This window comes from Rhea americana, unplaced genomic scaffold (genome assembly GCF_003343005.1).
Source record: "Rhea americana isolate MKP2758 unplaced genomic scaffold, rheAme1 scaffold_539, whole genome shotgun sequence".
NCBI lineage: Eukaryota > Metazoa > Chordata > Aves > Rheiformes > Rheidae > Rhea > Rhea americana.
Genome location: NW_028186689.1, coordinates 104,668 through 116,976, shown reverse-complemented (window position 1 = coordinate 116,976; position 12,309 = coordinate 104,668). Strand labels below are relative to the sequence as shown.

The following is a 12,309-nucleotide window of genomic DNA, read 5'->3' as shown; positions in this document are numbered from 1 at the left end:
GGGAGCAAAGCTGCAGAGGAAAGGGGAGAAACAGAGACCTAATTCAAASGATTTCAGTAGTCCGGTAGTAAACGAACATCGTAAGTGGCAAGCAATACCGCAGACAGCTTCCCAGACTACGCTGTTTCTGACACTTCCCCATRCTTTAGGTTCTGCTCCTCACAGGAGCTAAAGCTCCCACGTTGTAAAGGGCACAACAGCGAGAGGCGCAGGAACGCATGAGCCCGCAGAGCCGGCRGCGAGGCCGGAGATGCTGGCGATGACTCCGAGATGCTCCCGAACAGAGACTGACCCCCGCTTCGGGGCAGGGCAGGGCAGCCAAGCGCCCCCCTGCACACCCTCGCACGCCCCCGGCCCACGGGCGGCACGGCCGGGAAGGCCATACCGGCCGCGAAGGCGGTGCGCAGCCACGGGGCCGAGCCTGCCGGACAGAGCCCCGAGCGCCAGGGAAGCACCCTCCCTCTCCGGGTCTCCGCTCCCGCCTGCCCAGCTAYGAAGAGACTCGCTCCAGGCCTAGTACTCAGCTACAGAAACACAGCACAGCTGCCTCCTCGCGCCCAGCGGCGTATCTGAAATAAGCTGCCTCCGTCCGCTGAACGGCGCGTCGTTATTTGCAAACCACCACCGAAAAAACTGGCTGCCCAACAGGCAATTCAGTGGTTAAAACTAGCACGTGTCTCCCCTGCAAAACATCTACTAACAGATGACCTCTCTGGCAGCCCCTCAAGTACAAACAGTCCTATAGATTTCAGGAACACCACCACATTAATAAGGTAATAAACTCACATATTGATGTTTAAACAGGCAGTTAAGTTGAGAGCAATCTGGTTTGCACATCCATGGACAGATTGAGAAAGATTAAAAACAGCACAGAGTGGCTTTCAATGAAAGAGGAACAGTCTTCACTGCAGAATCCATGGTGAAACAATCAAATTATTCCAAGACATAAATAAGCAAATTAGTTTTCTCCTATTTTGATCCCAGTCTCACATTCTGGAGTGGAAAGTTCAGACAAAAATCAGGATCTATGAATTTGTTTCCTGTCGATCGTGAAAGAGAGCAGACAGAAACAAAAGGAATAGGAACTGGGGAGGATTTTTCARCATCACTGGGCATTGATTTAACTCTGTTCCCAAGTCAAAGTCACTGGAAACTTTATTTCTGTCTTCAATACACATAACAGATCAGTGCTGAAAATCCTACCATCTGGTATTCTTGCGCTATATATATTCATATGTGCACATACACATATGCAGGCCTGTTTTTTTCTCAGCTAGACCCTGGAACAGAATCACTTGCGTTAGAGGTACATGCTGATTAAATACGTGTTGCTGTCACGTTCTATAAACTGCAGCTAACCAAGATTATTTATTATTCAGTCTATAATTGACAACTCTTCCATCCTCAGCCATCTGGAAGGACTAAGAGTTTAAAGAGACAAGTAATGCTAGCATCAGGGAGCAATACATTTCTGGTGTGGCTGTAAGGCTCTTCCASGAGTTTTCAGCAGTGCAACATGGAAGCCCCAAATATTGTTATAGGACATGGAACACGAATGGTTGATGACATCCTAGAAATTACTGCGATTTTTGCGCACAGCTAAGTTCTAATATCACAGTTACATTTTGCAAAGTAAAAATGAGAGTAATTCAAACTGATATAAGCTTGATTCACTATAATTTACAAGCTAGYTCACTAAACTTCAGATGAAGTACTGTTTTCGCTTCTGATCAGATACTGATGCTACACTCTATACTTTAAATGTCACCAATATGGAAAACACTCACTCAGAGATGGTGTAGGAGGCTTCTCTGAATCTTCTCTGTCTTTACTTAAGAGATCCGYAGAGGTTACAAGATGTTCTTCGGAATCAGTGGAAATGTGGAATTGGATAGTACCAGATTCAGATTGCCTCACCTGAAATTTTGAAGTGAAGTGAAACCCTTTTAAAATAATATGTGCATACTCTACCATCTCTCTGAAAAGAGAACAGATTCTCTTACCCTGCAGTCAGAAAAAACTATRGTGCAAGAAGCATCTTTCCAGGCAGACAGAGGCAGAGCTGGCAGGGATTTATATTTTAACACCACCACCAAGAACTGTCCATTTGCAGAAACAAATACACTTGCAAACTCTTTCTCCARTCTGCCTCAGACATCAAATTTTGCTGAGGTAAGAATATGCACTTACATTCACTAGCTACTTAACAGTAAGCTAGAGAGTAGACTCAGCGCTCTACCTTCTCTGCGGTCTACGTGAACAACCACCCCAATCTACAACAGAGCAAGTTACACAGCTATTCAGGTTTGTCTCTGTGGCAGAGTGATTAGCGCAGTTTAGCCTYGTTATGAAATTCTGGAAACAACTGAGGCATTCTTGCACGAGATCCTTCCCCAGTAGTAATTTTAAAAAAATGATAAACTATAAGCACTTTGGAGCAAGGTCTCCAACTTTTTATTTGTAYGTACATCACTTAGGATAAAATAGCTCAAGTAATGACGGTCTCCAAGAAGTATCACAATAAATAGCACGTTTGCCAGCTGTGACAGGTCAGTGTGCGTATTCACCGTAAGTAAAGCAAGACGGCAGCTGACAGCGTTCAGCACGCTCTGTATAGCGCATGGGTATATTGGCAGGGGGGTGGAGGGTTGTTATCCTCACTCTGTTCTCTTAAGTCTTTATTCAGTCAGAGATTTGCTAAGAGCCTCCCTATTACCTGGGCACTTAAGATTCTTTAAAGGAGTTTTTTTTAAATGGAAAGACCCCATGCTGGGCCTGGCCCAAAAGCCAACAGGATGTTCAACTGTGTTTGCAAYGCAGCAGAAATCACAAAAGCGTCGCTTACCTCTCCAGAGCTCACGCTGTTTGGAGGGGTCTTGTACACCAGGACGTGGCTGGGATTGGGCTGAGTGCCTCCGCGCAGAGGCACMACCACCTCTGAGGAGGCAGAGCCCAGGAAGGGGTTCCAGGCGGCCCACCGAACCGAGTGCATGTAGGCCGCCTTGCTCAGAGACGTGCCGGACAGCGCCTGGGGAAACAGGAGAAGAGCAAGTGCAGCGAGCGCCAGGACCCCACGCTTTCGCACTGGAGGTATACCGCTGTCAACGTAGCAACAAAATAAAATAGGTTAAAATCAGTCATTTCCTGTCCAGTGAGCAATAAAGTTTTGTAGCATTCAGAATTTATGGTAGACCCGCTTCTGCCTTTAGGAAGTGTGACATTTTTCTAAAGTGCTTTTTACCCTAAAAGAGCACGAGCAGGCTTTTGCTGTTAGCACATTCTGGAATTATTCATACAGGCTGATTTATGCTGCAACAAAAGAAAACATCGAAGAGCAGGTCACAAAATGAGGCCTCAAAGGGACAGCGCATCTTTAAGCTTGCGCAGTCCATAACAGAAATGCCATTTACTGTCTCCTGACACTGCCAAAGCTGCACACGCACGGCCTCTACGTTCAGTTTTCCACGCCTGGAGAACAGGCTGGAGAGACTGCCCGCGTACACGTGGAAGTCCTAGGTCTACGCTCAGAGACAGGCCTCTGGGCTACTTCTGGTTTGGGCACAAGGGTGGGAAGGGATGGGAAGGCCGAGTTACATTCGCTGAGGTAAGAAAACAGTCTACATACTAACAGTAAAGAGTTTTTTATTATTATTATTCCCACTGAGCAACTCTAAACGTCAGGGACACGATGAATCCCCRGTCTTTGTACAATATAAAGAAGTGAATGCCATCAAATAAACTACGGTTCTTATCTTCAGCTGTACGTTTTCCACCCTTAACTCCAGTATTACAGAAATCACTTTTCTCTGCTTTCAGCACATTTGAGACGTACCACTTCCAAGCACATTATTTGTCTTTCCAGACCCATTTTTGTCAGAGCACAGCATTCCCTTCAAAGCACTGACTTTCCAGGTGCAAAACAACATCGGCACTACTCCGCTGACGGACAGGGACAGGGCATCGCCCCCGCGCAGAGCGTTCGGGATCATTCGTACTCCGCAGTTAAAGATTACTGGGCTGGCTTCCTCACAACACTTGTCTCCCCTCCGCTCTTTGCCACTGGCGGTGCAGACAAACACGACTTTAAATGATTTTATCTGTTTGAGGCTAAACAGAATCATGGCTACAGCTGCATACAGATATGAATCCTGCTCTCACTGTAATCATTGCATAACTCTTCCCACTCGAGTGCTTTTTATTTTTTCTTGTACATATCCAGTTTAACATGTCACTGAAATTACTCCCCTTTCTGCATTCTACGGTTGCAATATATTAGACAATCGCATTTCCAAGATAATTTTACTTCATTCCTTTACAAAATTATGCAAGGGACTATAGCTYTATATTCTGGATCAACAAAATGCAAGACAGTGCTTTTCAAAAATAATTTCTCTGGTATTTTTTTTAACATACATAGGCTGAGAAAAAAGCCCCACAACCCCACCTCTCCTTTTCTAATTTTAGTCTTTTTTGTCAATATTTGGCTCCAAGTGATCATTTTCAGCCGAGCAGTATAAGTGAGAGTTTATAATGTAAGCGCTAGCAGATTTTACTAGGAATTTATTATCACCATTGCCATAATAATAGGGACAATGTTCCATGAGATGAGAATTCTTCCTATGTATAGAAGGTGATTAGGTCTCTGCAATAAGGACAGAGAGCTCATTAAAGAACCAACTCTCTCAAATAGCTGCATTAATGATATATTTTTGACCATCTACCTCTCAAAGATGGGAAGTGTATTCTAAAAAGAGGCTAAAGGGTTCCACTTACCCAATCACTTCAACAGCCTCCCCTTAAAATCGAAGGTTATGAAGAACATGCACAAAGAAAGAAAAACTTATAGGTCTCTATCAGTGTTTGAAATCATCCTTACAGCTCCTGGCTAAGTGCTAATTACAGCGCAGAGACTACCACGATTAGCTTGGCAATCTGCTTTGGGATTAGCGCGCAGGGTCACTGGGTTCACCTTGCCGCGGCGGGGGCCTCAGGCGGCTCGTGGCACGGCGGGAYGCCAGGCAGCGCCGGTCCTCCGCCGGGGACGGGCGGCCCCAAGGACCGGGGGCCGCGGGCGCACCCRGAGCGTGCGGCGAAGGGGATCGCGCCAGCCACCGCCTGCGCGCGCCAGGGCTGCAACTAAGCGACTGCCTCACCTCGCAGGGCTCTCCGGCTGGCCCCCTCACCATCGTCACGCACGCTAGGGGCATTCTGCTTCTCTCTGCTCGCAATTAAACCTAGCGACGCAACTTGAGTTGAAAAATAGAATTGAGTTTGTTAGCACAGTTGARAAATATATGCATTCCGAGACCCAAATCCCTGCAGATCCTTAGGTTTTAGCTTTTTAAATGAGTTGAATCCAATATCTAATTTCCAGCGGCACGGCTCTTCTCAGATTTTCCTCTCCCAATCAATACAAATCCCTTTGGTCTGGCGTGTGTGTGCCACTTTTATAAATATGGATATTTTCCCCCAGTTTTGCTTTGGATAGCTCTAATATGAGAAGACATTTACTGCATTATCAATGACCCTCTCACAGCCATCTTAGTGGGACAATTAGGGACTCGTAACAAATCAATTGCTATTGATTCAGCCACTCCGTCACGCCACAGACTAATGGCAGGAATAATAAAGGATCTCTGGAGATGACAGCTTGGGCAGAGAGCCGACGCGGTGCTAGAAAAGCCCCGAGCCRCGCTCCGCCGGGCGGCTGTTGCTAGGGAAGGGAATAGAGACACGCTGCAGCAAGCGCTTCCCTGCTGCTYGCCTGGCTGACAACAGGCACATTTCTAAACTTTGTACCTCCTGGAATTAGATCATCTTTATCCTGTTTGCRTCCGCCTGCTAGGATACAGAGGAGCACGACACGCGTGGGCGATGCCACGCAGCGCAGCCCAGCCGGCACCCCATCGACCCGCACATCCTCCCCGCTGCACCGGGCTGGCGTGCCACAAACAAGGCTCCGGCCGCTCTCGGTCGATGCCTTACTGATGTTCGTCAATACTTCATCCCAGCAACACGCAAGAGGCAGCTTTAACCTAGCAGGGAAAAAAAAAAACAGCGCAGCTTGCCGACACTGCAGATGTCGACGCGGCAGATGCGTTTCCTGGTCTGGAAAGCGACACGCCGCCGGTGGGCAGGGAGGGATTATTTTCAGGGCTCCTCTCCGACACCGGTGCCGTTTCACAATTAGGTAAACGGCATGAAGGGAAGGAGACGCTCGCACTTCACTAGCTACAGTTTGGAATCATTTAAGGTTCATTTTAACCTCCAAAAAAAATGGAACGTTATAACTGAATACACACAAATGATCAGCAAATCTATGTTAGCAAACGTGATCTTTGCATGCACAATCAACAGAGATTTCTCATGACTGAGGGGTGGAACAAGTCACGTTTAAACATCCAGAAAAACCTCAGCACTCCAGAAAAGAATGTGAGGGGTTAATCTTTTTTTCCAGCATCAAGCTTATTTTTGTGCTACCTTCTAAAGAGGAGCCTTTTTTTAAATTAAAAAAGCTGAAATTCTCCAAATCAGTTTGCCAGAACACTCCACAACTGCTGCAGGCTAAATTTCCCCATATACATATACACAGTGGAAAAATTTAACAACATATAATTAAAATGATTTAATAAGCCCATTTGTGACACACTACACAGGGTGCTGTTGAAAGCACTTTGACATTTTGAGAGGAGATATTTGCTTTTGTCCTACAGAGTGAAACTGTTCTTTGGATACTGTACATGAGCAAAGGGAGCTATTGTTTGATCCTAGAAGATACTGTGCAGTAAAGCGCAATTTTCCCTCCTGCCTCCAAGTTTTATAATGTTCAAAGGCAGAAGTGAATATTTAAATTTGATGGCAGTCAAAATCTCCAGCAGTAGTTAAAACTAATAGAAAGACTCACTTGTAAAAGAGCCTGATGAGACTCCAAAGACTTCGACACTAACGATTTCCTCGTTCCCTCCCTCCTCCCCCTGCGGGGAAGCAGGATTATCTGTAATCCCCCCTGTAGACTCTGCTCTTGACGCATTTTACCTCCTGAGCAGAGGACACGGATAGCATGCACGCCAGCAGATTGCTCCCCAGTSCTCCCAGAAAGCAGAGCTTGCACGACCACGAGCGCGGCCCGCTTTCGTCCTTCTCTGCGCGACGGTCGCACCCTTCTTGGCGCTCCCAAGAGTGGAGCTTCGCGAGACGAGAGAAGGCAGACGAGGCAACTGCCCCGAGCTGCTACCCGTTAAGGATCAAGCAGCCCCCACGTCCCCCGGGGGCGCACCGGGGCAGAGGACTCGCCAACACCCGCTTTTGGGCAAGCGCAAAGCTGAACCCCGACAAACCACAGCCCTTTCCAGGCAGGAAGAGGAATGACATCCTGCCCTCAGCTCCCAGAGCACAGTCCATCCGCCACTGGGATTTGCCCCAGRTGTTCCCAGGGTAAGGCAGGAAGCCACCCTTGGGTGAAACCCAGGGCTAGTAAAGCAACAGAGGAGTGGGCTGTCGACTGCCTTCTAGGACATCAGCTAGCAAACGCAGTGGAAGGGACTGGCAGCGGRATTTAAATGCCAGAAGGAATCACTGCTTGAGCAGGAGCAAGGAGGCGCCGAGTCAATGGTCCATCAAGTAAAGCTTCAATACAAGCTGGTCGAGCTGGGCTCCTAATCGAAGACGCTAAGAGACCAATGAGCCAAAGGTAGTCACAATTCCAATTTACAAGACCAAGGATGCATACAGTAATTGCATTCACAGAAGCAGAGCAGCGCCTAATAAGCACTCACATTTTTAGTACTTTCTACCAAGATTAATAAATCTCTTGTTGGGAGGATTCTTTTATTCAGTGCGCTTTCTCTTCTGCTTTATGTTCCCCATCTGTCCAAGTCACAAATCTGAGCTGCTAGTCAACAGTAATTTTTTTTAAGAAACAAACAACTTTTTTCCACTAGTGCACTTAATGAGCGAGCAGAGCACTGCCACAACACAAAGACTGATTGTGGGGGAAAAAACCCAATGGGAAGCAAAGAAGAAATTTATCAAGCACTAAGATCTTGTGATTGCTCTGACTAATGAAAAACACTTCATTTTTCAGAAATAATTAAAAAGCAGTGATGTGTTAAAATACGCCAGRAAAAGGTACAAAATACTGAAACTCTGCAGAAATAGGGGTTTGAATGAGAAAATCCTGCAACTATACAGTAGATATCCAAGAGCTATCTTAAGAAATACGAAATGTTTTGAGCTTTGGGCCTGTGATTCTTGAGGTCATCCGAGTTCAGGTATGAAGGGCACATCTTTCTCCTACATCATTAACCATTTCTGTACAAGATTGCGTATTTGCCTCCCAAAATAAGTGAAGATCATCATGGTGGGAGTAGGAAACATAGAAAATTTTGCTAATTTTAGCAGTGATAGTTGAGTTATTTTCAAACATGCTTAGGGAGAAAAAAACAGAACACAAAAAGCTATGTCTCTCAATTTAAATCATCATTGTTCAACACATTTATAAAAGGTTGCTCTTTTAAAAACGTTWAAAAAATCCCTCTTTGCTATAGATGTCGCACAACGTGTACTGTTTGAGTCATTTTTTCACTCCGCCGAAAGCTGAGGCATTCAACAAATTCCCTATCTTTCCAAGTCCCTTTAAGAATTTTTTCCACAGAATTGTTTTAGATTCATTTCAAACTGTCCTGATGTTAACAGAAGGGGAAAAATATACATGAATGGAGTTCTATGAAAAAAGGGCTTCATTAATAAATGTAACCTCTAATTTTGAATTGCAAGGGCACTACCCCTCATTTTTYTCTCACCTAGACATAGAACACTAGCTTGGTAGGTTGAACGACCTAGAATTACTGTCTAGCTGGACCATATGCAGCACAATTTAGCATTTCAGAAGTCAGAAAGCCATGCACTAGCAAGAAACTATTCCATTTTTCCTTACAGGACTTAAGAGCTTAACCATTTAGGAAGGAGCTATTGAATGGATGACACGTGTCTTAAATGCCTGCACTAATTATACAGCAGACAAGAATAGCTCAGGTGTCACTCGTCTATTATCTTGGTAATACAGGATGGTGAAATTTGGGCAGAATAGCCAGTTACTCAAAAGGACTCTGGTCCATCAGGTGCAGATTTATATTCTTTAATAATTGATCAGAGAATCTTTAGAAATGTCACTGAGCTACCAGAGCAGCTGTGAAGCAGTTACTGCAGTCCTTCAGGGATGTGTGACTAGTTAAGGATCGTCAAAGCCTTTACTGGTTTCTAAGGCTTCTCTACACTTCTAGATGAAAAGTCATTTACAAGTGTGCAGTTCATCCCTACCTTCCCGTTGGCTCCCCCCGCTGCACAGAAGACATACTCAAGCTGGAAGAAGATTGCAAACGCTGGGTGACGAACCATTTCAGTCAAATGAATGCGACTCCTCAGAACCAGAGCTTGACCTACTCTGCTGTGTTGGAGCATAACAAAAGGGAGGATTAAAAAGCAATTGCCAGAAGTATTTATTTAGGACGCATGGTTGACTGTCTGCTTTGCAAGGCACTGAGCTAAGTACCAGAAAACAGGCTAACAGACAGCACAGGGAGTTAACCAAGCTTCAGTCTAACAAAAAAGATCAGAAGCAGAGAAGGGGAGAAGCGGGGTCTGCAGCTCTAGCCCTGCAGGCAGGAGCCTGCCAGGCAGGAAAGGAAAGGAACTGGGGCTCTTGGCGAAGGTGTTGGACCCGCAGCAGCTATGGGTTCTCGCTTTTTACCTTGCTCTGGAGCTGGAGCTCTGCTTCCCGAGGAAGCTCGCCGAACGCCCCCGAAGCACCTCCGCCTCCGGCGCCAGCACGGCCACCTGCGGCGCCTGGACAAAGCGCAGGCCGTTGTGGACGCCGATGTGCAGCCGCCGCTCCTGAACGGCGACCGTGGTGCCGTCTGGCATGGAGTTAGCCTAGGACACAGGTTTTCAGAAAGATCAATTACAGCCTTGAACAGCAATGCCTGTCTGGGAAACGCACGGCAGTAGGCTGGAGGGCAGGTTCCCCAGGGCTGAGAAGGGAAGGAGGAACCTTCAGCCAAGGCAGAAAACGAACTAACGCTGCAGATGCTGTTCGTTGGCACAGCTAGATCAGCCTCTCTGCAGAGGCATCACCCCAGGGTCCCTCCCTCCGCAGCGCTCTCRCAGAGCGGCAGTGGGCCTCAGCTCCCACCCGCACGGCCCCCGCACCAGCCAGCGCTCAAACGTCTCTTTCAAAGAGAGGTCTTCGCATACACTAACGAAACAGAGCCTGCAGAAAAGCAATACCCTGGGTCTAACCCTGACTCAGACTCCAGGCACACRGGTAGGGTGCATTGGGGCAGGGGGCACTCAGCACCCCACACGGCCAAGCCTTCGGAGTGGAAACAGCCCRGGACGGGGCAGGGAGGCACCCTGCAATCCAGCCATGCGTTTGAGCAGCTCGGCTCCCGCCAGGCCCTCTGCCTCAGTCGCTGAAGTGCATTCAGGGGCTTGTGAGGAGAAAAGGAAAATTTAGGCAATCAGTCATAAACTAATAAAAATGGAACCTGCCCCAGAGTGATTGCTGGATATTAAAGTATTTCATCTTAACAGCAGATTCAGCACAAGTCTGACAAATAAACAAGGACTTTGCTTGAGGTCTCTGTTGCTCACTAAATGGTATGACTCTTAAAGAGACTTAGAACAAACAATTTTATATTTCCACTTTTCAATACAGCTGACCAAAACTCTACTTACTAGAGTTTGCCTATTCAAAACAAAACCTGCATAAGATTTCTTTTTGGATTAGTATACAGGAATTTTAAGTAAAGCAAGAAAAATACTTTAATAGCAAAAATAGGATACTCTCAAGCAAAACAAATATACTAATGGAATTTATCCAAATATTTCCACTCCATGTGAAAAGAAAAGCACTGACATTATTGCTTATCTATTGTACTTTCTCCTATTGTAACGCTATTGGCACTACCTTAAGTAAGCGATCATTGTTTAGTAATTCCAGCAGTTCTTCCTCAAATTTCTCCAGAGAAGGGTACAGATGGATGGAGAGTTTATCCAGATAGCATGTGACTGATTTCATGAGCCGTGGTTTCAGAAAGCAATCATCTGAAAAGACAAGGCAGCCAGCTACACATTACACTGCGGTCACGGGAGGACTTCATCAGTAACCGGAGGGGCTGCCCGGCCACCCCATCCCCGGCCCTGCTGCTGCTCGGGCAGGGAATAGCCAGCAGATAGAGCACAGAGCCCTCAACCTTCCAAAACCAAACTCAAAAAAACTGAACGTCTCAGGGCAGTTTATGTTCCCCTTCTAAATGCTGCTAATAATAAATTCTACCATTCAACCATTTGATAAAAGTGCATTGTACAGACAAAGGAGCATCTATTACCACTTCAGCTAAGTTTCCTGACACTACCTATATTCTTCTCCAGCAAGTGCAGCGTGTTCTCCCCTCTCCTGCTATTAAATTTACCATCCTGACTCTAACAAAGTATGATAGCCGTCAAGCACCCTTGTCTCCCGAAGCCTGACAGCTCAACAAGCACTGCAGGGTGATACCAGCCGGGGATGGACTCGGGCAACACTTGCCATAGTAAAATGACCAAGCAATTGCCCATCAGATCAGGCCATGACAAGCGCTCAGAATTTCACGTAGTAATTCTTAGGCAGGGCCAGCTTGTTTGCCTTCGGCCCACACCCGCAAAAAAAGGAGCTGCCCGGGTGCCCGCGAGTCCCCGGTGCCTGGCTTGAAGGATGCCTCTGCCTCAGGGCGCAAGGCAGCGGCGGGACCCCTCGGGGCCTCCTCCGAGGGGCACCCGAACGAACGGGCCCTCACAAACCCACACCGCGCGAAAAACCAGGAGCTCCCCGGCCTCTGCCTGACAGCACTAACGCAGCGAGCGCACAGGTTAGGGAAGAGCCCTCTGGGCTCCGAGGAACGGAGGAGCTCCTAACAACTCCGGGCTTGCAAAGCTGGAGCCTGCCCTAATGTAATTGTAGAAGTCAAACACACTTTACACGTTCCGTATCCTGTTACCCTGTGCTTCAGTCTATCAAATTGCAGGGAAYGTTTTGCCTAAACTACCCCTTGTAAACTAATTTCAAGCATCTTGTTCCTTTATATCCAGTGTAGTACTGCTCTTTATTGCTTGCTTCTTTTGCTTGAGGGAGGGAAAAGCAGAAGCTAAAGTCTGCTAACTTCTGCTACAGATCTTTCCTTTAAAACAATTAAAAAAAATCACTAGAAATAGGAATTAGAAACTTTACATTCAATTAATTTGTTGCCAAAAGCCTGAAGTCATTAACTGCAA

At 46.6% G+C, this 12,309-nt stretch overlaps 1 protein-coding gene across 6 annotated transcripts in view; it reads right to left on the bottom strand.

Moving 5' to 3' along the window:
• Nucleotides 1–12,309, bottom strand: part of NPHP4 (nephrocystin 4) — a 51,716-nt gene that overhangs the window by 27,378 nt on the left and 12,029 nt on the right. For 5 of the 6 annotated variants that reach the window (XM_085318483.1, XM_085318487.1, XM_085318484.1 and 2 more), the window contains exons 6-10: nt 10,967–11,103; nt 9,749–9,930; nt 9,319–9,445; nt 2,846–3,028; nt 1,788–1,917 (exon numbers count right to left, since the gene is read on the bottom strand). In XM_085318483.1, the coding sequence (XP_085174609.1) occupies nt 1,788–1,917; nt 2,846–3,028; nt 9,319–9,445; nt 9,749–9,930; nt 10,967–11,103 (759 nt within the window). The remainder of the gene's footprint in view (nt 1–1,787; nt 1,918–2,845; nt 3,029–9,318; nt 9,446–9,748; nt 9,931–10,966; nt 11,104–12,309) is intronic. The other variant, XM_085318486.1, reaches the window with a different exon arrangement.